The 23,803-nt window shown below is 41.9% G+C and overlaps 2 protein-coding genes across 2 annotated transcripts; both read left to right on the top strand.

The window, feature by feature from the left end:
- Positions 1-3,605: 3,605 nt before the first annotated feature.
- On the top strand, positions 3,606-8,103 carry LOC102516974 (T-cell surface glycoprotein CD1b-1). The gene is given in 7 exon segments (XM_006172468.3): positions 3,606-3,758; positions 4,002-4,268; positions 4,946-5,224; positions 5,826-5,863; positions 5,865-6,105; positions 6,501-6,594; positions 7,235-8,103. Coding segments are annotated over 7 exon segments (1,104 nt in total). The 5' UTR covers positions 3,606-3,697; the 3' UTR covers positions 7,359-8,103.
- An 11,966-nt stretch (positions 8,104-20,069) lies between these two features.
- CD1E (CD1e molecule) lies at positions 20,070-23,673 on the top strand. The gene is given in 7 exon segments (XM_006172467.3): positions 20,070-20,305; positions 20,594-20,890; positions 21,500-21,778; positions 22,021-22,226; positions 22,228-22,300; positions 22,690-22,798; positions 22,934-23,673. Coding segments are annotated over 7 exon segments (1,194 nt in total). The 5' UTR covers positions 20,070-20,244; the 3' UTR covers positions 23,103-23,673.
- The last annotated feature ends 130 nt before the right edge of the window (positions 23,674-23,803 follow it).

The following is a 23,803-nucleotide window of genomic DNA, read 5'->3' as shown; positions in this document are numbered from 1 at the left end:
GAAACTCCAGAGTCTGAGATGTTCCATTAGGGAAGAATGGAGGAAAAAACGGAAAGTCTTTACAAAGAAAACATTGCCCAGAAAGTAATAACAAATTGACAGAAGCTTCCTCAACAATCGCAGATGCAAGCAAACAATAAAATAGAATTTGATACTAGAATTTGAATTCCAGATCTACCTGCACGGGTATCTGTTACTTAGCTATAAGGATCATATGGACCTCACTTAAGAGATAGACAACAACAAAAAGAAAAGTAAACGTACAGGAGCAGTATCATGTAAAAAACAAAACAAAACCAAACAAAACAAAATCCAAAAACATCCAATTTGAATTGAAGGGTCAATAAGGCAAAAATGCATTGGGTTTGCTGGTCAGTCTGTCTCAGAAGTTTAAACCTCTCTGTGTCCAAGTAACTGGGGAAGCAGGTACATTTTCACTGAAAAGCTGTCTCTTACAGATCAATTTTGAGGTTTACGTGAACACTTTAGAATCTATGGATCCTGGACTAGATTAAGCCCAGTGAGGTTCCTGAGCTAAAAGGGAGTCTGTGAACTCACTTCCAAGTTTGGGATAAGGTGGGAGGGTTGATGACAATTTGGATGGTGAGAAGGTAGAGTAGAGCTATTATAGGTGCAAACAATGGGCAGTCAATAAATACCTGTTGAAAAAAAATGAATGAGTGCATAAATAAATAAGTAGATCAAAAGTATACTTGTCATTTTTGGATTTATCCTTAACTTTTATTACTTGATTAAAATCACAAAATTAAAAATAAAGTAATACCATAGGCTACTTATGCGTTTTACTCTCCTATGTTTGGTTTAGTATCTTGTCAAAAATCCAGAAATAGCAAAATTAAAACCACCACATCAACAAATGAATACTTAGAGTTTATTGTGCATATAAAAACAGCTCACAAACTGGGAGCTCCCAAAGTCAAAGGCTGATACAAAGCTCAGGGGCATGATGTTATAGGATGACTTACAAAGTAAAAATGAGGAAGTGATTAATCTTTACAATGATTGGTTGTCACAGTAGGGGGTTTCCAGATGGCAGGGGATTGGTTAAAAGTGATTATCTCTTACCATTTTTGGGAAGATGGCTTAAGTTTCTTTCCTAATTGTCAGAGCCATTTACAAAAAATAACCTAGTTTGAGTTTCACTTACATTCATGAAATATGCTAGATTTAGTTATTCTTACATGGCTTATAAATGTTTTTGTTTGCTCAGGGAATTCTCACATCCGGTCTCCATTTGTATTTAATTTCAATAATCTTTAGGCACTGTGGCCAGGACTCAGACCCTCTAGGATTGCACACAGGAGCAGTCCTCAGGCAGTCACTAGATACCAACTCCCTTGGGCAGCTGCCTTATATACTTCAGTGGAAGGTCCTCTGTTGTCCTCAGGTCTGCAGAAATCTTACCTTTGGATCCAAGATGTGTGTCTTCTTTGCTTTTGGGATAGATTTTAGGATCCTTGTTGTATTTACTGTTGTTAGGAACTTGGGGAAATCAGAGGTAAATTTTCACCCTTTAATTCCTACTCTCTCCATCCACTTTTCACCAATAAAGGCAGGACCTTGTCTTCTGAGCCTCTTGATGGGCGTAATCTTGACTTTAAGATATTTGTTTCCACTCAGGCTTTTGTTCTGGAAGTTCCCCTCTATTGAGGGAAGAGCCTTTACGGTATTAGCGTAGGAGTGGCTTGTGTAAAAATTGTTCTGAGTGCCCCTCTTTCTGGCCATCATCTTTACGTTCTGGTGAATGTTTTAGTGCCTTTAGTCAAGTTTCAGACAAGCAGGGGACAATGACAGTGATAGCAACAATGTTGCGAGGAGCTCAAGTGCACTTTTCCGTTGTCTGACTCCCTGAAATGGGGGCTGGAGTTTTCAGAGCCTCCCTTTCTTTTTGATTCTCAGAGCATGCCTCTCTCTGAATGTACACCAGGGTATTGTGAGCACTCACCTGGATCTGTTAGGTATTCTTTCTGAGGCTAACTGCCCACGTCACTATCAGTGGTACATTTGCTGTGTGGGAGAATTAATCTACTCATTCTGTTTGCACACCTGTCAAGTTCTTAAAATGTGTTCTTGCCAGTGAATCAATGGTGCATCGTATCAACTGAATCTCAGGTGTCCTACCTTAAACTCAAGGCTTACAAAAAAGAAAAAAAGATGGAATGTAATGATATAAAGGCAGTTAATGTTATATCTCTGTTGTTATTTGTCACAGAAAGTGGATTAGATTATATCATGTATTGGATTCTGGGGATATTGTTCAAATTTATGTGCTCTGGAGTTTGAAGAGTTATTCTGGATTTTACAATTAGGTAGTGATAATCTTGGATGAAGTCTAGTCTTCATATTGTGAATGATTTATTTCCAGGAATTAAGACAGCCTACATTATTATTTTGCGTTTTCTCATCTATTTAATTAGGATCATTTAGTGAAAACCTCTTACACTGGAAATGTTTTACTACCACATTTCTGCCAGATATTCTGCCAAATATCTGTTTATTTTTTTCCTGAGTGGAGAAAAATCCAAGAGTTATCCTTAAAGCTAACATGTTGATTAGAGTCCAGATATTTTGCTCAGTGGATGCTAAATATATTGCTAAAACTTGCCAAGGGCATACAAAGAGAAGGTAAGAGATGGCATCTTAGGACCAACATCTCTGAACTTTAGGTGAAAAAATGACAAGCTCCTTGCTCACCTGGCAATGCTTTATTTGGTGATAAGAAAGACCAAAATGTAGATCAAGGTCATGAGATAGTACAAAAGGACAGGGAGGTTCTATTGCCAATGAACCTTCTACAAAAATTATCTTTGACTTGGGCTAAAGCCACACATAGAACGACCCCTAAAGTTCTTCTTGTCTCATGAAGATTTGTTACTGAAAGCTCCAAAGATCAAGAGCCACTAAGAAGAAGAAGGTCATATACCAGTAGCAAATGTAATTTTCAACCTCAACAGCTGCTATGGTATATGATAGTTTTGCTCAGATTATAAACTGCAGTATTTATTGTATTTGATTCTGGGATTTGGGTCCCAGAATCAAATATGATAAATCAATGTTTTAAATGCTTCTCCTGCATGTAAATGATTGTCAAAAGACACACACACCCACACACACAAACAGCCAGAGATGACAACGTAGGGTTAGAAAGATAGACAAGAGGGATGAGATAAAAAAGAGGGGTCACTGAGACCGCTGAGCAGAGGTAATGACAGCTTGCCAGGGAAGAGAGGGCAGTGGGGAGGAAGGTCCAGCTGGGTGGATAAACCAAAGGAATCCTTCTAGATTAAAACAGACTACACACTTAGCAATTGTTTAATATTACCCTCTTATTAAACAGATGTGGAAATAAAGGATCAGGGAGGTCAAGTTAACTTTCAGCATCACCTGGGGGCTTTCCAAATAGTAAGAATGAAGGAAGCTGAAGTCAAGGAGAACAGCTGGAAGTCAAAGAGATTTAAAAAAAATCTCAGAGGCAAAGGCTGGTGTGGAAATGAGAGGCAGAGTGGGAGCCCAGAATGTGGGAGGCTCAGTTTGCCTTTGATGCGCAACGTGGGTGAGGAAGAGATTTGTCCGTTGGAAGAGAGAGGAAGTCACTATAGAGTACTGAGAAAAAGTTTTGCTGAAATTAGAGTTCAAACACCAGCTTTGAGAGTCAGAAGTTCTGCTTCCCGGTGAAATGCTGCTTCTGTCACTTCTACTGCTAGCAGTTATCTTCCCAGGTGGTGACAATGAGGACGGTGAGTGTTACTCCGGCAGCTCCCAGCACACGTGCAGGGGGTCTGGATCAAAGCACGCTGCACCTGCCGCTAAGGGTCTGGGCCCTCCTGTCTCCAGCCCTCTTCCCCCATTCGGGAGGTTGGGGACAGAGATGACTTGGGGCAGGCAAATGTCTCAGGCTCTATGTTCTTCAGACTCTGGGTTATTTTCCACTCCATCCTGTGTCTTCTTTTTCCTAATTCTGATCATGTCACTACCCACAGCCTTCCAGGGGCCGACCTCTTACCATGTCATCCAGATCTCGCAGTTTGCCAACAGCACCTGGGCGCAAAATCAAGGCTCAGGCTGGTTGGATGATTTGCAGATTCATGGCTGGGACAGTGAGTCGGGCACTGCCATCTTCCTGAAGCCCTGGTCCAAGGGCAACTTCAGTGAGGAAGAGGTGATAGAACTGGAGGAACTATTCCGAGTCTACCTTGTCGGATTCATTTGGGAAGTACAGGACCATGCCAGTGAATTCCACATGGAATGTGAGTACAGCCTTCTGATCTGGGCAGATTCACAATGACTTTTCTCTCTCTCGGTTCAGGCTCTTACTCCCTCTGATCTTGATCCCCTCCTTCCCACTCTACCCAGCCGTGGGCACACACTTCTCTAGCATGGTCACCAATTCTGACTCCCTACCTCCACAAAGTGTCCCAGGTTCCTCCTGTTTCTTGGACTCTTGTCCGATAGATGACAGTCCTCGTTTATAAACATCTTCTGGCTTGTTTGTGCCTAACTTGCTTCTCTCAGACTCCAAGGAAGAAGCCCTCACTTCTCTCCTACCCTGTGCCTGAGTAAACTGAAGTATGACTTCTGCCTCCTCCAGTCCATCTCCTCAAGCACCTCCTGCCTGATCCCTTCTCTCAGTGTAACTCTCCCTGTCACCCTGGGATGCTGTACTGACTCCATCGCACGTGTGCTTCTCCCCTCCTGCCGGCCCTCCATCCTTACAACAGCCCATCTCTACCACGTTTGACACACATACCTTTCCTCAGGCCTCTTCTTTCTGAGAAGTCGCTGAATACTGTAACTGGTTTGGGGGTAATCATTTCACACCTCAGACCTTTCTGCTGACCCAAATCCAAGGTCCTAGGTCCTTTCCGGATCCCTTTCTTTCTTGTTTGCTTTAAAATAACTTTTTCTTTGTTCTCCTTCTATTCAGATCCCTTTCTGATCCAGGGCATAGCAGGCTGTGAGCTGCATCCCGGGAAGACCACAGTTAGCTTCTTGAGGGGAGCTTTAGGAGGACTGGATTTCCTGAGCATCAAGATTGACTCCTGTGCACCTGCCCCAGAGGGCGGCAGCCGGGCACAGCAGTTCTGCGCACTCATCTCTCGGTACCAAGGTATCTGCGACACTATTGCGAAGCTTCTTTTGGAAACCTGCCCTCAGTATCTCTTGGGTGTCCTCGATGCGGGGAAGGCGGAACTGCAGAGGCAAGGTTAGTCCTGTCCTCTCCTCAACACTTTTCTCTCTCACTTTGCACAGCCTTCTTTAAATTCAAGAGTAGGAGGTAACTATACAATCTTGATGCTCTAATTTGATACTTCATCATCTATTTCTAAATATACATGAACAAGTTCCTTTTTAACTATCAGATATTTTTTTCCAGGTTTGCCACATTATTTTGTTTTCAATGTGCAGTTTTCAACAACAACAAAAAACATTTATGAGACATACAAAGAAACCAGATTGTATGGTACACATAGGAGAAAAGAACTACCAGATATTTTATGTCATTTCTTTTTCTCCTTAAAACTATATTTCCATTACATGTCCCTACAGACTTTTATTCTTGTGTAATTTAAAAAAATTCTTGGGTTTTTTTTTTTTTTTTTTTTTTTTTTGGTTTTTCAGCTTCCTGATACCAAAGGTTCCAAATATTAAAATTTTCTTCTGGAAAAAAAAAAAAGTAGGAGGTAACTAAGAAGAGAGGGGCTTAATCAACAGATTATTTGGTTCCCAAAGAAGTAGAAGAGGTTGCTGTCCAAACTTCATGGGTTTCCGAGTCCTTACACTCTCCCTGCCCCTTCCTGCCCCAGTGAAGCCAGAGGCCTGGCTGTCCAGCGGCCCCACCCCAGGGGCCCGGCCGTCTGCTGCTGGTGTGCCACATCTCTGGCTTTCATCCAAAACCCGTGTGGGCGATGTGGATGCGGGGTGAGCAGGAGCAGCCAGGCACTCGGCGAGGTGACGTCCTGCCCCAGGCTGACGGGACGTGGTACCTCCGAGTGACCCTGGATGTGGCGGCTGGGGAGGCGGCCGGCCTGAGCTGCCGGGTGAGACACAGCAGTCTTGGAGACCAGGACATCGTCCTGTACTGGGGTGAGAAAGAACAGGGGCCCAGCTGGGGATGGGAGGAGCTGGTCCTCCAGTATAGAGGGAGGACTGGGGAAGGGGAGGGAGTTGATGGATGAGAGAAGGAGAGAAATTGAGATTTATTTCTGGGACTTCAGTCCCAAGAGAGATAAAAATAGATGATCTAAGGTACAGAAGAGGTAGGTGTGAAGGACCTGTGGACTGGGGGAGCAGGGCAAGGGGGAGAGACAAAGGATGGCTGTGAATATATGATGTCTGGGCATCTGAAAGAGGGAACTGGAGATGGCCACACATCAGAAGCAGGTGAATGTGTTGCTGACACTCAGGTGGGCAAAGGAAGGCCAGGAGAATTAGAGAATGCATCTTGAAGTGACATGCCTGTGTCCTCTCCCAATTGCCAGGACGTCCCACCTCCATCGTCCTGATAATTTTGGCGATAGCGGTGCCGTCCTTGATCCTTTTGATCTGTCTCGCATTATGGCATTTTAGGCGCTGGTAAGTTTTCATCTTTAATGTGTCTTTTCTGTCCATCGTCTCACTCTTTTCCTCCATTTTATTTTGTACACCAGTTTAGCCTCAATATTTCCACCAGACCTTTTCCCCTTCCTTCCCAACTCCCGTCTTTATGTAAATCTATTTCTTTTAATTGTGGTAAAGTATCCATGACATAAAACTGACCGCATTTGCCATTTTTAAATGTGCTGTTTGGTAGGATTGAGTACATCCACATTTTTGTACAACCGATCTCTAGATCTCTTTCCATTTTGAAAAACTAAAACTTGATACCCACTAAACCACACCTCCCCATTCCTAGCCCCACAGGCCCTGGCACCCCCCATTCTACTTTCTGTCTCTATGAATTTGACTACCCTAGGTACCTTGTACAAGTGGAGTCATCATTTTTTGAGACTCACTTTTTCACTTAGCACGTAAGTCCTCATAATTCACCCATGTCATAGCATGCATTAAATTTCTTTACTTTTGAGGCTGCATAACACATTTTTTTTCAACCATTCATTGGTTAATGAACACTTGTATTGATTCCGCCTTTTGGCTACTGTGAATAATGCTGCTATGAATATGAGTGTACAAATATCTCTTATGTAGAGCAATTTTTTGCTTGTGTTCTTAACAGGCCAGTATCAGAATATCTCATGAGCCCTCACCGTGTCTCCTTTTCCGTTTGGAATAAGTACCCAGAAGCCCAGAGGCTCAAGTTGTCAGCCCAGAAGTCAGTCTCATCATGTTTCATCAAATAATCATCAGATTTGATCAAATCAGAGCTCCTATAGGTTGCAAGATAAATCATAATTCATATACTGCCAGAAAAATAATTTAAAATTGTACATTTATTATGAGACTATATAGATAGGATCCACTCAGATTTCATAGATGTGAGATGTGAAAAAGAATATACCTTGGAATAAATGAAATGATGTACACAGCTTAATGGTGATTTCCCTTTGGCTTCTTATTTTAGAACTTTTTTTTTTTTTTTGCCTTCTGCTGAAATATCATTTGTCAAAGTCAGCTAACTATAGTTATGCTGAGATAATTGTATTTGCAGAGATGCTGAGCATTTTAAACCTAGTTTCTCTGCCTCTACCTGGATGCTTTTCTAACCATGAGACCCAGCTGACATGCTTCTTCCTCCAGGAAGCCCTCCTTAGTGCTACAGTGGAAGAAATCATCCCTTGGCTGGTGTCGTGCTGAGATCCATTTTACAGGGTACCTGCAACGTTGCAGTCATTTTTGTTTTCCTTTTCCTTCTACTATTAATTCCTTGAGAGAAGGGAGGGCTTGCTGTAGGTGGATCCCTGGCAAGATCTCTTTACTTGCACATGTATTTACTTAGTAAAAATAATCTGAGTTAATATAACTGCCGTATTAATGGTCTTTTTTTTCTCCCCAAATCACCTTCCTTCTGTTTCTTTAGTTGATATTCTGCATTTTCCTCTTACTAAAATATTCTCACACAGCAAAAATTACCATGCTTTCCTTGCCTCTGCCCTGAACTTCTCTGGAGAAAACCACTTGTGCCCATCCTATAACGATAGTTCATGTATAAAGATTCATCATGAGGAAGCTGTTCCTCATTTTTCAGTGAGAATGAGTGAGAGGCGGGATGGGTAAGGGGCACTAGTGCAGGTGGGTTGGTAAGTGTTTAAGCAAAAGACTCCAGAGGGCTTTTCTTGCTCTTGGACTTTGATATCTGTGCTGTATCAATTCAGTTATATTTTTTGATTTATGTTTACATTAATTTATTCTTTTACTTATTCCATAGTTTTCTAGAAACCTCATTCTAAAAAAAAATCCAAACTCATTTTAATTGAAGCAGCAGGAAGCAGGAGGAGAGGAGATTTGAATATATTTTTTTATAGGACTTAGGAAGAGAAGGCAGAGCACACAAGCCACGGATATTAGAAGTACTTCTCCCACCTGGAAATTTTAGGCCAATACGGACTTTAGGATTTGAGCAGGGTAGGAAATGACAGGAAAACATCATTTTCTTCCTTCTCCATCAGCACAGCTAATGAGTTTAACTGTGACCTCTGGATGAATGACTTTCAGAAACAGGCTTTCAGTCTTAAAATACAAGGGCCCTTCAACACTTTTTGTATGACAGTATGTGTGCACGTGTGTGTGTTCATGTGATTTTTGCTAACACATAGAAATATGGTTAAAATATTTTGTCCTTGTTTCCAGTATCCATGTTAAGTTAACTTATTAAGTTTAATGTTTTATCTGTAAATCCTTTTGGATTTTCTATGCACACTCTCATGACAGCTCTAAATTAGGAAATTTGAATTGTTTCTTTTCAAGTCTCATGTTGTCTTTTATTGCATTTTCTTGCCCAATTGCACTGGCTATGAACACTCGTACACTGACGAATAGAATTGACAACTGGCATCCTCATCTTTTTACCTGTATTGGACAAGAATTATTCAAGAGTTTATACTACTTACAATAATTGCTGTAAGTGTGTCATAGATACTTTTTATCAGATTGAGAACACTTTCAAAGTTGCTAAATGTTTCTTGTTGTTATCATTATTACAGTGGATAGCTGTTGAATTTTATTAGCCTCGTATTCCGCATTTCTTGAGATGACAAAATGTTTTATATCTTTTTTTCCTTTTAATATTGTCAGCCACACTTACTGATTCTCAAGTGGTAAAACAAAATTGTGTTTCTGAAGCTTGTCTGTCTTGTTCGCAATGTATTATGTGGATTCAGTTTGCTAATATTTTGTTTTTAATGTTTTTTAAATTCTTATAATTTCCTTGTCTGGTATTGGTATTGAGGGGCTTTTTTTGTCTCATAGAATGAGTCAAGAAATCTTTCCTATGTTTCTGTTCTCAGGGAAGATTTCTGTTATTTATTTTTTCATAAATACTTGGTAAAATTCAGCAGTGAAGACGCTGTGTTGGGAAATCTTTTTCTTTTTGAGGGGGGAGTTTAAAATTTCACAGCTAATTAAAAAAATTAAAAGAACTCTTTTCAAATTGTCTATTTCTCTTTGTGTCAGCTTTGGTAAGTTATGGTTTTAAAGGATTTATCAAAGGTGTTCAAATTTCTAATTTACTGTTGGCTTGTGCATAATATCCTCTTTTTATTATGTTAATGTCTATGGGGTTCATAATTATGTTTTACCAGATCTTAGAAATTTGTTCTCTCTCTTCTTTGTTCTTTCTCTCTCTGATCTTGATAGGGAGATAATCAATTTTATAAATTTTTCAAAAACTAAGATTTGGTTTTGCTGGTTTTTTCTACAATCATATTTTCTTTATTATTTCCTTCCTTTTATTCTCTTTGCATTTAATTTATTGTTATATAAGGATTCTGCTCACCAGTTCCAATGTGTGAGGGAGAGGGTTTCCCCATGCATCCAACAAGCAACACTTCAGACTAGCTTGGGTGTCCCATAATTCAACTCATTTCTGATACTATCTATCTGGAGATGGCATCAGATTCTACAGGTTAGGGGTTCAGACCTACAAGACTGTGGGGGGCAGTCAGACTTGCTAATCATGGAAAGATTGGAGGTTTCCATTATCTGTTTCTTATGTTTGATTAATTTTCTAGGGTGGCTCACAGAACTCAGAGACACATTTACTTATTATATCACTGATAAAATAGGCAAAATTGATTAAATCATTAGCTATAGGGTTCAATTCAACCTCTAGTCCCTCTTTCCTCTTGAGATGTCAGGGGGTGGGACTGAAAGTTCCAACCCTCCAATCACACTGGCTCCAATGGCAATCAGCCCCCATCCTTAGGTTACCTACTGGGCTTTCCAAAAGTCACTTCATTAACTAACAAAAGACACTTTGATTGCTTTCAACAGTTGGGAAATTCTAAGATTTTAGGAACTCTGTTCCAGAAATGGGGACCAACACCAAACATATATATATATAAAAATCTAAAATTATAAATCACATAAATCACAAATCACATTGTATTACTAATTTTTTGATGTAGATGTTTAAGCAATTTATATTCAGCCATTATTTTCTAATATATGCTTTTAAGGCTAAAAAGGAAGGAAGACTTTACTATTTTCTCAAGTTACAGAGATCATTCGTGTTGATAATGATAGCGATGGTGGTGGTGGTGGTGGTTCTAAAGATACTATGGGCTAGTGTTTTTTATATGTTTCTTAAATGCTTTCTTACACATTCCTCATTTAATCCTCACAATAACCCCATGAAGGAGGTAATATAGTTGTCCTCATTTCACACACGTGGCTGGCACAACACACAGAATTGTGCGATTTTTTTCAAGTTATAGCCACATAAAGCAAGACGGCCTAATAACACTCTTGTTTCAACTCCTTTTTTTGTGTGACTCTGAGAAAAGAAGAATTTAGAAGAACGTTTTTCATATAGTATTAGAACAGGGATCAGGTGACTTTAGAACTTGAAAGTGGGCTTAAACTTAGCTGATTAATAAGGAAAAGTTAGGGAAGTGGATGGCAGGGACAGGGGTGTCACCGACATGGTTTGTGTGGGGTCCACAGACATCTGGCAGATTCCTGTCTCAGGGGTCCTCAAGCGTCCAGTTGCTGCCCTTTAAAGATAACAAAGAACATTCCTTTCTTAATACCCACCTGCTTTAGCTGAACTAACTACTCTAGACAATGATCAACCTTACAGTGACTGAAAGCCTGGCCACCAGGACCGGTCACAACCCGCTACCCAAATCCCCAGCCCTACCCTCTCGGGACCCCATCTCTTCCCTGTTACCTCAGTATCAAACAATCAGAGAATTGTGCACGAGCCAACCACGGACCCCATGACCCCTTTGTGCCTCATGTCACACCAGCACAAGCAGTAAAAGATCACCTTCCCTTATAAAAGACCTCAGCAACCGACCCTCGGGGCACACAGATGCCTCTCGTCTCTGGCCCACTGCTGCCGTGACAGTGTATCTGATAAGCACCTTTACTACCTTCATCCTTTGTCTGTGGCAAATTCTTTTACTGCCCACTTACAGGCCACTGAAAACTACAACATTAGGAGAAGAGTAACAGCAGTTCTCAAAAAACCTAGTAAAGCCCAAAGTATAAATGAAATAAACATAATAAATGAATACACTTAAAAATGGAGAAAAGAAGTAAATCTTTCTTACAGAAGAATTCCAGATTATCGAGGAAGCAGCTTCCCTTCCAGAATGTGGAGCTTGATTCTCTGCCCTCAAATGCGGGCTGGACTTAGCGTCTCCCTTCCAGTGATCAGAGCACGGAGAGGAAAAGAGTAACTTCAGAGAGGGAATACCTGGCAGATGCAACCTCAGCCAAGTGGTCCAGATTATCATTCCCAGTCGCAAATCATGCTGACACCGTGTGCCCTGATGTGCCCTGATGAGAAGGGCATGTCACGTCTGTGGTATTCTTCCCTCAAACCCACAACCCCGAGCTAATCCTGAGAAAAAAATTCGACAAACTCGAAGTGAGGGAAATTAGACAAAATTGTGGCCAGTGTTCTTCAGAACTGTTCAGGTCATGGAAACAAGGAGACGGAGAAGCTGTCACAGATCAGAGAAGACGAAGGAGACGTGATGACTAAATGCAGGGTGATGCCCTGGAAGGAAACTTTGGACAGAAAACAGAAGTTAGTGGGAGAACCAGTGAAATCTGAACAAATCCAGGCTTTAATGATGATGTACCAATGTTAATTTCTTAGTTCTAGCAAATTTACCTCAGTTATGTAAGATGTTAACTTTAGGGCCAACTGGGTAGATCATTCTATATTATCTTGCATTTTTTTCCATAAATCTAAAATTACTCCCAAAATAAAAAAATAATTTTAAAAGTCCTAGTAAAGTCTAAAAACAAACAACCCTAGAAAGTAGGCCAGAGTTTATACAGTCTATGAATTGATAAGATGACCTACACAAGAGTATGTCACATGTAATTGTGCTTACTCTAGGATATAAACTACGAACAACTAAAAAGAAATTTCTGGGAGAACGAGCAGTGAAAGAAAAATTTAAATTAGAAATGCATGAACACCACGTCAATTTAATAAGAATGAAAAATGTAAAAGTTGAAATTCAGTATTAAATCTTTTATTCAAATACTTTTCACTAAAAACCTTCATGAACCTGTTAAGAAGTGTCAACTATCCTAGCTGAAGATGATCAGAGAAAAGGCACTCAGGGTAATGAGAAACCAGCCTTATGCAATGACGACTCCCATCTTCTGCTGTACTTCACTAGTCAGTACAAAGAATTAAGAAACTGTTACCTTTAGCCATAGACTATAAGACACCATGGACTGGGTGGTGTGGGTGGGGAAGAGTAGGGTCATCCAGCCTCCCTAAATGAAGCACTGAGATCACCACTCAAGTGCATCAGGGGTCCTCGCCTGGGCTGAGTGGTGTCTTTCTTCAGGATTCAGACATGAGGGAAGGTCTGGCTGATTTGTGGGCTGGACGCACTGGAATCCAGCCTTAAGGATGTGGATAAAAATGGAAAGGTACTGTTTTCAGTTTAAACACTAAGATTGCTCTTTCCAAAATTAAATCAAATTAAATTAAACACCATACCATTATAGCAACAGAATAGAACCCATCCATCACACAGACAGTTCTGTTAGATAGCACTCCTCCAAGATGTGGGTAGCATAACTCAAAACACCTTAAGATACATAATAAAAGTATGACTCAAAGTGGGGAGAAAGGCATTGATTTCCCCAGCATTTTGGGGGCTTCAGAATATGCTGTACTACACTGGAGCATGTGGGCCCAGTTCACGTCAATAGTCATGACTATAATGGCCCGTGACATGCAGTGGCTGAGGGTGTGGAAGATGGCTGAGAAACTTACACACAGGCTTTCAAAAAGTGGAGGTTAAATGGACTATTGGTACGTTCATGGAAGACTCACAAAGGTGCTCTAAGAAATAATTATTTAAGACTTTGGGGAATCTGAAGGTAATCCAATAAGAGGTAAAGGCAATGATCAGAGTGATGCGGGTTAGTACTGCCGCAGAGAGCTTTTTGATCTCTGTTACAACTCTGTGGTTGTCAGGGACAAGAGTGGCTTCATAAATTCACATGAATGGAATTTTTATCTAAAGGAAAATCTCTTCGAAAAAGAATGGACCTCAGAAAGAAAAAGCCACTGGGCTTCAGAATTAGATTTGGGAGGAAAATGCCTGAAATATATAAACCTCCTGGAAATTAATCATAGGACGGAGATGGCTGTGTGGGCAGAGTTGGAAGACTGAGCAGTTACTGAGCAGATAAATGAAGCGTAGAAATGGCCCAATTGTGCGATCACACTGAGCAGTCTGGGCACTTCTCTCCTTTTTCCTGCACCTGTGAAGATAGAGCAACACGTTCAAACTGAAAGATGAGATTTTATTGTACAGTGGTTGGTTGGTTGGCTATTAAATGCTTATAGATGTAATAGGAGTTTGTGTTATTTTATACCTCTGTTAACATTTTATTAAGTTGGCATTGTTTATTCTAACATTAAATTTTGTAAATCAGACTTCTTTGAAGGAAATTCTGGAAGGCCAGCAGCTGATTACAGTTTTCAACAGCAGCAAATTGAACACTTCCTTACATTTATACAAATGTATTTTCAAAAATACTACTCTAGGTGATTTCCCCCCATCATTTTCTTACTTAGGGAGATTTCTTTGTATAAAGCCACATCTTGTAGTATGTCTCCAGCGAACTTTTCAGTTTCAAGCAGGTTAACAAGAGGGGATCTGTTAGTGTGACTGTGGGACAGCCCCAGAGCAAAGCATATCGGGGGGACTTTCTTCTTAAAAGAGACCTGGCCACAAACAGCAAGCAAGCAAGCAAGAAGGAAACAATTAAACCATATCATGCACCCCTAAATTAAGGTTAATGAAATAGTTTTTTCTTCGGAATTCATCTTCTGCTTGATTTTAATTCAGAAGTAGTCTCATGAGCGACTTTGTTAACTGTTGTGAGGTTGTCATCAGAAATTTCATTCTGCTTTGCTCAGCTCATTGTGGTGACTCGTGGCTTTCAGTAACCTCAAAACTGCAAAGTGGTGTGTAGTTATTTCACCCTTCTAACAGCACAATTTCTTGTGGAATACTGAAATTATTTTCTTCCCTAACTTATTTTTGCTTTATTTTTATTTTATGAATGATTCTAAAATTCTTCAAATTAGTACAGTTGCTTGTAGTACGTCCTATGCCATTTGAATCTCATGACTGTATATTATGTTTTTTATAGGGTGGTATGTATTCTGTTCAGTATCTACCCTTCTCTACAGTCCATAATGGTATGAAACCAAGGTAGATTTACAGAGTAATTTATAGCTTTAAATGTATTTGTGGAGAAGAAGAAATATCAAAAATAAATAATTCAGACATTTACTCAGGACGCAAGTGAAAAAAAAAATAAAATGAATCAAAAAGTGTAGAGGAAAGCAAACCTCATGGCTTTAGAAGGTTGTGCTCAAGCACTTTGAGCTGACAAGTCTCCTACCCTTTGCCAATGGATCTTTGTTTGAGTTGGAAAGAGCGTTCAAAGATCAGGAAGTTTGCAAGTCAGCCATGATTTTTATTTTCCCCTCCACTATCTTGTGCCTCTCCTCACAGCGTGTGCGCAAGCCTCATATTCACCCAGGGACCTGCAGAAAGCTGAGGTGGGTTGTTTCTGGTATCTTTTGAACGTGTATGCAGCCCTGCTCTTGTGTGCATCTTTCCAGACTTCCAGGAATAAGTGATAGATTATCCATATCCCCACAGCCATCATAGTCACAGGATCTCTCTCTAAATTTTCTGACTAGTTTGCAGGTATGTTGCTCCACCCAGTGTTAAATCCTCATGCTAACTGAGAAATTAACCTTTTCCATTTGTTTGCCTTTGAATTTGCTATTGTTTTCAAAGATGCCCTTGGGTTTGGCTGTTTTCCCCTCTCTCTAAGTCACGTGAGCCACCTTCAGCAGGGAAGCTTCTGATTTTCATGGCTTTCCCTGCCCTGGTAGGACTGCACTGAAGAGCCGGGGCATGGGAAAAAGATGGAGCAGCCTGGGTTAGAGCCACGGCTGTGCTTAGCCCAGGTTCAGCAGTTTTTGTAGAATAAACACTTCTCAACTTGTTGTATACCTTTGATCCATTTCCAGAATCTTGATATGATTGTTTTTGAAAATACCGTCCAATTTTGTCATTGTTTTGGGGGAGAGGATTAGCTATGCTCCACACTCCACCATTCTGGAAGTTCCCCATCCTAGAGAAATGAGGGGGTCGGAATTGCAGCAGCATCTCTTAGTCTGCATGGTGTTAGGATGCGCTCTGAATAGTCTCACGTACCTAAGGGCTCGGTGTCACGCACAGAAACAAAAACTTCAACAGAGGCCTGATTCAATGTTTAAAAGGGCCTTCGAGGTCTACAGAGCGGTGGTGGGTGTAGCATAAGTGAAGTAGTCAAGCTTCAGCTCACGTCTGCCTAACACAATGGGGATGGGGGAGGAAGACCCTGTGGTACCCAGATGTTGCACAAAATGCTGTCGTTCTGAAAACGTTGGCCGACCAGCACATAGGAACCCCCTGCTTCAATGAACTGATGGAGCGCTGGGCTCTGACACATTTATTATTGAGTTTGAGATTTGCAGACGCTGCAGGCTGTCATGAGTGAAGCACGCCATTATTAGACGATCAGCCTCCTGACTGTGTTACCTTGATGTAAACATGGTACAGCTTTCACTAGTGTACACTATGGGGTTCGGTGCATAATCACGTCCATATTTTTTGGTTTGGTTTTCAAGAAACGATATACTTAAAACAGAGAAGCAGATTTTAATGATAGTTGAGAAATGCCGTGTTATGAAATACATGAGAATTGTGGACTTTTTTAGTTTCTCAGATGGGATAGACTTCCTCTATTTACTTGGTCTTTGCATGCATTGTGTTTTCTTTTCCAGGTTAACTCCTAATCTTCCTTCAGAACGCAGGTCTCTCATCACTTTCTGGGACTCCTTCCTTGATCCCCTGACTTTGTCCGTTCCTCTTGTTACTGGTTATCATAGCACTGCGTACTTCTAAATTCAGTGTTTATGACACCTGTGTTTGTACAGTCATCTGTATGGGTGGTTTTGTTCACACTCAACTTCACCAGGACAAAGACTATATCCCGCCTTCCCTATTCTTCACTGGCTCTCCCACTGTATTCTCAGCTCTTAGTAAAAAGCCTGCCATATAGTAAGTTCCCAATAAATATGTCATGAATGAAGGAAAGAATGAATAAATGAACAAATTCAAGAGACTTGAACATATTCTATGACACAAGTAATATCCTTTATTAAATTTAACTTAAAAATATAATTTGAAAAAGAAGGACAGATTTACAGATGCCTACGCTTATTCCCATGGTACCATGTGTTTGGCAGGTTCTGTGTCATCAACACCCCTTTGTAATGACCTTTATGCCGGGAAACACCTGACTACTTCTGACTGGAGCCTTCATCTCAACCTGACCCAATCTGCACTGTGCGTCTGCCTACCATCCTTCCCAAGCCTACGCTGTCCACCTTCGTGAATAGCATCACTTTGTCTCCTCTGGGTCACACTTCTGTTGGATTAACCCTGAGGACCTCCATGCTATTTTGTTATCTCCACCCTACTCCATCTTCACCGATACCACCTTTGCTCAGGTTACTCAAGTCACCTGTCACCTTGGTCTCATTACTCTCTGATTCATTCTCCAGTTAATCTCACTGGGGTTTAGGGGATTTTCCCAAATGCCATCTTAACCACATCACTCTCATGTTTAAATTCCTTCATTAGCTTGAAAAATGAGACAATTCTTCAGTATGGCACACGTAATCAGGGCTTACCAACACCTCCTGTTTTGTCTCTTTTCTTTTCTCTCATCTCTAAGCTCCAATACCCACGTCTCTCCTAGGATAAGTTTCTATGCATCTTCTGCCTGTTTTAACACTAACTTTCTAGTACGCTTTACTTTGTAGTAAGGCAAACGCTCCCTTTATTACTCTTTAGCTAAAAGATGTAGGACCTTATGCTTTAATTTTTCCAGATAAAGTTTAAAATAAATATGTCAAATCAACCTGAACCTTCTGTAGAACTAAGAGGCTGCTTCTCAAAATACATCCCCACCCCCCCTCTGCCTTCCTGTGCAGGTGATGCAACTGATTCTTCAGTTTGTAGCAAGAACAAAGGAGGTGCTGTTGGGGGTCTATTTACCTCAGTCCCTGATCTGCTTCTCTTGCAAATACAATGTTTTCAGGCTGGAATATCTCCCCAGGCCAACATGGCTCTGCTAAGGGAGAAGTTCTTGGGTTACTGTCATATGACAAAATGTCTTGCTGCCAGAAACTTGGTAAAACCAGTGGTAATAAATGATTATCTACTTAATTACCATCATGTTTTATATGTTTTCACTTATGTTTATGGTATTTGCAGGCACCCTCTTATATTAGCATCATTTTTCTTTTGCATATGTACTGGGGTGTGGATTTTGAAGCCATTTTATTTGCTTTCTTTTTTGAAGGACTTTAGAATTTCTCTACAGAGGTTGGATCCTTTCATTGTTTTCTGACTTGATAATGGATTTATTCATCTTTTTTAAACACACATTTTTAAACATCTTAATTGTTTTAGAGATATGAGCTAAATGTGTTTTTTGCCACCTTGATTTAATCTCGTTTTCTGTAAACATCATAATTTAAACAATTTTTCTAATTGATTCTATTTTATATTATGCTCTTATGATCAATAAAATGTGATTTGAAAGAAATCTTATTTCTCTCCTTTCTTTTCATCTCCCTTCACAGGTTTTGGTGAATTGATATGGAATTTAGTTTTTTGATGATGATTCTTTTTTCTGAAATACTAAACAAATGTGTTAAATTTTATAAGTTCATTTTAAACAATTATTTAGAGTTAGCTATATATTTTTAAAATAATTATATATTCTTGCATCATTTCTTGAGTTCTGTATTCAGGTTAATTTTTGGTTTTACTTGAATAATTTGTTCCGTGAAAGGAGTTACGTGGCATATTCTTTGACTTTTTAATGTTCCAATATGGATTAATTTTGCTGTCATCAGAGAATGATAATTTGCTTGAATAAAAACATTTAGGATTATCTCATTACCTCAGAGTTCTGAAATATTTCCCCACAGCATGGTACATAAGGTCTCTGAGCCCAGGGCTAGTCTCTCCTTTGTAAGCAGCTGACTTCTGGTTTTTTTGTTTTGTTTTGTTTTTTAATTCTTGGAATTCAGAAACAGTATCAGGATGAGACTGAATGTGGACTTTTTCAACAATTCTGATCACTATCCTGCAAGCTTTCTCTATAAAAAATAAATAGAGGTTTTAGTTGGATTTTGTATTGTTTTCTCCAAAAAAAATTCTCTCTGAAATCTTAGTGTCTAGCAGATATCTTAGCATCAGGTAGGTGGTAACCAAATGTCAGTTGAATGAATAAATGACAACCAATCATAAAATGATGTTTCACCTGCCTTCAGGCTGCCACAGCAAACGTCAGTGAAAGGAAAGAAAATAAAGACTCAACTCAATAATTGATTCTCCTGTGAACACTCCAGTCCCATAGAGAGTAACCTCCCTGCCTCCAATCCAACTTTTTTCTAGTCGGCCACCACCAAGGAGACACCAGTGCTCCCAGGCCATGAACTCTGAAGGGAAGGCTGCCTGCCCACCCATCACACCCAGAGTCAAGCTTGTTCATCCACCTGTAGACACACTCAACTCATTTGTGGTAGGGCGGGGATCCAAGATCCCTGTATAGTCCCCATTCATACAACAAGACTGAAACTCTACCTGCCCGCTAGCTCACCACTTCCAGGTCAAAGCCAGTCATAGACCCCTTCAACAGCAATAACTGGTCTGACTGGGGGAACTGAGAAAAGGGTATTTTTCCTAGATTAACTGATAACCTGTATTACCACCGCTGCCCCTTTTCCACTGTGGATTGTGCAGATTTTCCTGTGGGTTATACAGCTGCCCTCAAAATGCCTAGTGCCTTCAGATAATGATTTTGAGAAGAGCAGAGTGAAGAGACAGAGGGGAGACTGAGGGGACAGGGAGAACTGGCAGGACCAGTGAGAAGAGTGAACGTAGACGCTAAAGGAAAAAATACTGGGTAAGTAGAGAAAGACAAGGAAGACCAAGAATTTAGGGAAAGGGCGGCCAGGCAGCAGACAAGCAGAGGACATCACAGAGAGAAAAGGGATGGGGACGCTGCTGGAAAGGCCACGGGGCATGACCGTTCACCTTCTGTCACTTCTTCTCACAGAACAGGACATTGAGAATCCAAGTGTGGACTCGATTTCTCCAAAGCCAAAAGACATGAAAATTTCCAGCCACACCAAGACTACAGACTTCGTCATTAACCAGGAACTGGGGTGACAGAGGAGATCAGGAGGATGCTGGCAGGAGCAGGAAGAAATCTGGAGGCCAGACAGTGGGAGAACTGGAGGGGAAATGAAAGACTGTGTGGGAGGCCTGTGGCTGGGGGAAACTGAAGGGTTTCTTGGCAGGGAAGTGGGCAGAGGCAGAGGTTTGTCTGTGTGCCAAGGGAAGTCAGAGGAGAGTGAGAGAGGGCTTAGAGCAGAGCCGATATCTGCGTTCTGAGGGCACTTGCCTGCTGAAGCATCCTTTGCCTGACAGAGCTTCGATGCTGCTCCTGCTGCCCTTGTTTTTCAAGGGACTTCTCTGCCATGGGGAAAGCGCAGAGGGTATGATCCCAGGTGGAGAGATGCCTGTGGTTGGGCACTGCAGGGTGGAGAGGATGTTCTGGGGAGGACCTGGGGAAGGGAATAAGGCTCCTACAGGATGCCTTTGGAGTCTGCGTGCCAAGCGAGTGTCCAGGCGAAGTGTTCTTGCCCCCAATTCAGTTAATCTCTCTGATTTTGGGGAGAAGAAGCTGGACCATGGGGAAGGGGGGATGGGTATGTGTGCAAACTGTGTAACCATCTCCATCCTTCCTCTCCACCTTGTCTCCATCCTTTTATATCCTCCCTCAGCTCCCCAGGTTCTAGGACCCCATCATCCAGCTGCAGAAGAGCCCCCCTCCTTCCGCGTACTCCAGACTGTTTCCTTTGCCAACAGCAGCTGGACGCACACCGATGGCTCAGGCTGGCTGGGCGAGCTGCAGACTCATGTCTGGGACAGTGTCTCGCATACCTTCCTCTTTCTGCGGCCCTGGTCTCGGGGCAACTTCAGCAAGGAGGAGCTGAAGAGCATCCAGGCAGTACTGCAGCTGTACTTCCACGATTTCCCTAGGGTGGTGCAGAGCTTTAGCAGGCAGTTTCAGTTCGAATGTGAGTTTCTTGTTCTGAAGGGTAGATGGTGTACGGGTCCTGACCCTCATCCAAACTTCCTGATCTTATTCCTTGTCCCCTTTTGGTCGCCCTCCCTCCTTGGCTTCACCCTTCACCACCTTCCCCACTCTACCCCTCGCCCCACCATAGACACAGCCGGGCCTTAATGAATACAGCTCTCCATCCCTGAAAATTCCCTCATGTTCTAAACCTTGAACAGCTGTCTCCTCTTGAACTTCTACCCACCACTCCTGGCCTCAGGTTCAGCCTTTCTTCACCGAGATTCTGCCCCTCCTTTCTTCCTGGTCTGAGTGTTCACAGAGTTCCACTGGTGCCTAACCACTCCCCAGTGACTTCTTCCAGATCGTCTTCTGTTTTTCTAACAACTCTCCTATCTAGCCCTTCCCCATTAATTATTTGAAAATACCTTTATCATCTCCAAAACATCTTCCCACAAATTCCCTCCTTTTTTCCTGCCCCATTGTTAGTCCCTCCATGAAATTCCCCAGAACGTTTTCCTTCTCTTGCATCTCTTCACTTCTTAGGTTGCTTACGCTCCTTTTCTGTAATCCTTTCCATGTTGATTCTCTCTTCCTTTTTCACCCCCAGACCCCTTTGAGGCCCAGGTATCAGCTGGCTGTTTAATACATCCTGGAAAGCCCTTGGAAGCCTTCTTATATGCAGCGTATCAAGGATCAGATTTCCTGAGTTTCCAAGGAAACTCTTGGAAACCATCTCCGGGAGCAGGGAGTCGAGCTCAGAACGTCTGTAGGGTGCTCAGCCGCTACCGAGTTATTAAAGAGGTCGTGCAGAGCCTTCTCGATGACATCTGCCCTCGGTTTCTGGCAGGCCTCCTTAAAGCAGGGAAGTCAGACCTAGAACGACAAGGTGAGCCCAACTCTCTCTCCTCTCCTATTCCTAGTGTTTTAACTCTTGTATTTAGTTTTCTACTCTGTACTATCCTTTTGAAATACATAGTAAGAAGCTAACAAGTGAGATGTGTGGGTTTAGAATTATTTCCTAGAAAAGGAAAAGAAGTGATTCCTAAAATTGCTAAAGGACCTGAGTCACTGCACTGTGGCCTCGGGTGCCCTTCTAAAGTCCATTTCCTGTCATCGTCTCCCCTCTAGTGAAGCCAGAGGCCTGGGTGTCCAGCGGCCCCGCCCCTGGGCCCGGCCGTCTGCTGCTGGTGTGCCACATCTCTGGCTTTCATCCAAAACCCGTGTGGGCGATGTGGATGCGGGGTGAGCAGGAGCAGCCAGGCACTCGGCGAGGTGACGTCCTGCCCCAGGCTGACGGGACGTGGTACCTCCGAGTGACCCTGGATGTGGCGGCCTGGGGAGGCGGCCGGCCTGAGCTGCCGGGTGAGACACAGCAGTCTAGGTGGCCACGACATCATCATCCACTGGGGTGAGAAAGAACGGGGGCCCAGCTGGGAGACAGCAGGCTGCCTAGAATCCAAGGGCTAGTGAGTAGAGCTCGGGAAATGGCTAGAAATGCCATGCACTGAGAGGATCAAAGTGGGAGAAGGGTGGAGGATGACCGCAGTTGAATTTCAGGAAAATGCTAGTAGGAGTTAGAGATACTAGACAGAAAAGGAAGAAGGATCTATGGATTTGGTGAAAGAGAGAGGGATGGGGGAGACCAGGGACATAGAATCAGGAGGAAGTGAAATGAGAGCTCTAGAAAATACAGATGAAAACTCTGGGGAAGTCCCGCCCCTGTGAAATGAGAAGCATTAACTGCGGCAGAATAGAGAGAACTTTATAGACCAACTTCCTTATTTGATCCCCAACTAGGTGGATACTCCATCCTCCTGACAGTGGCCTGTTTGACAGTGATCTGTTTGGCAGTGATAGTCACCCTGGTCATCTTGGTTATCGCTGACTTATCCTCTAAAAAGCAGAGGTGAGTCTTTTCTTCCAGTGTTTCTTCAACTTCTTATGAACTCGTTCTTCTTTCCTCTGTTTTCTTTTTTCTTCCCCCTTTCTCTCTGATTTCCCCTTTTTTTGAGATCAAGATTGTCTTCTTCTTCTCCCACAGCTCAAATCAGAATGTCCTCTCTGCCCGTGTCTCCCACCCTGCCTTTCCCACAAGAACTGACACCCAAGACCCCAAGAGTTCGGGACATCAGCTCTCTTTGGCATGGGAACCGTGGATCAAAAACAGACTCTTAAAGAAACTGAAAGCCAGCTTAAAGCAACTCTGGTGACGCTAGTTTTACCTTCCATATAAAATCCTTTTCTCCTTGTTTAAAAACATGGTTCATACCTATAAACAAAGCATGATTTATTAAAACAGCTTGTTCTGGTAGAGATTCTGACTTTTTTGGAAATTCCATCTTCCAGCAATATCTTTTCTGCTTTGGCCACATGTTCATCCCTGATCCTTCAAACTCTAATTCAAATGCCTTTTTCTTCAGAGCTTCCCTGAATTGCTCACTTAAAAGCTGTATGTCCCACACTGGACTGTTCTTCCTAAATACACTCATCTCTTCCTACCCTGAACGGTGACTTTTTTACGTTGCTGAGCTTTTCTCTCATTTGCTTGAAAGTAAGATTTAGGTGTTTATATTTGTGCCCATGACAAAAAGTCTTCCCTGGATTCAGGGCTAACTTCATGGGCATGTGACCTGTGCAGCTGTTGCCATCTCGAAATCTTACTCATTTTTGCAGGAGAGATAGTGCATTTTCATTTTATACTGACCCTACAAATTACATAGCTGGTTTGGCAGGAATTAGATGCTTCTGAATAAATGCTGACTGAAATAAATGTATTGTTAAATAAAGTGATGTTGTCTTAATCCCTTTCCTCTTTGGCATCTTTGCCCCATTTGGCTGTGCTCTTATTAAAACTTTTCCTCTCTCCCTTTGTCTCTCACTAGAGGTGAAGGAGGCAAGTGAGTGCTTCAGA

Source organism: Camelus ferus, chromosome 21 (genome assembly GCF_009834535.1).
Source record: "Camelus ferus isolate YT-003-E chromosome 21, BCGSAC_Cfer_1.0, whole genome shotgun sequence".
Lineage (NCBI taxonomy): Eukaryota > Metazoa > Chordata > Mammalia > Artiodactyla > Camelidae > Camelus > Camelus ferus.
The sequence above is the reverse complement of the archived record's forward strand: the minus strand, read 5'-3'. Positions and strand labels throughout refer to the sequence as shown.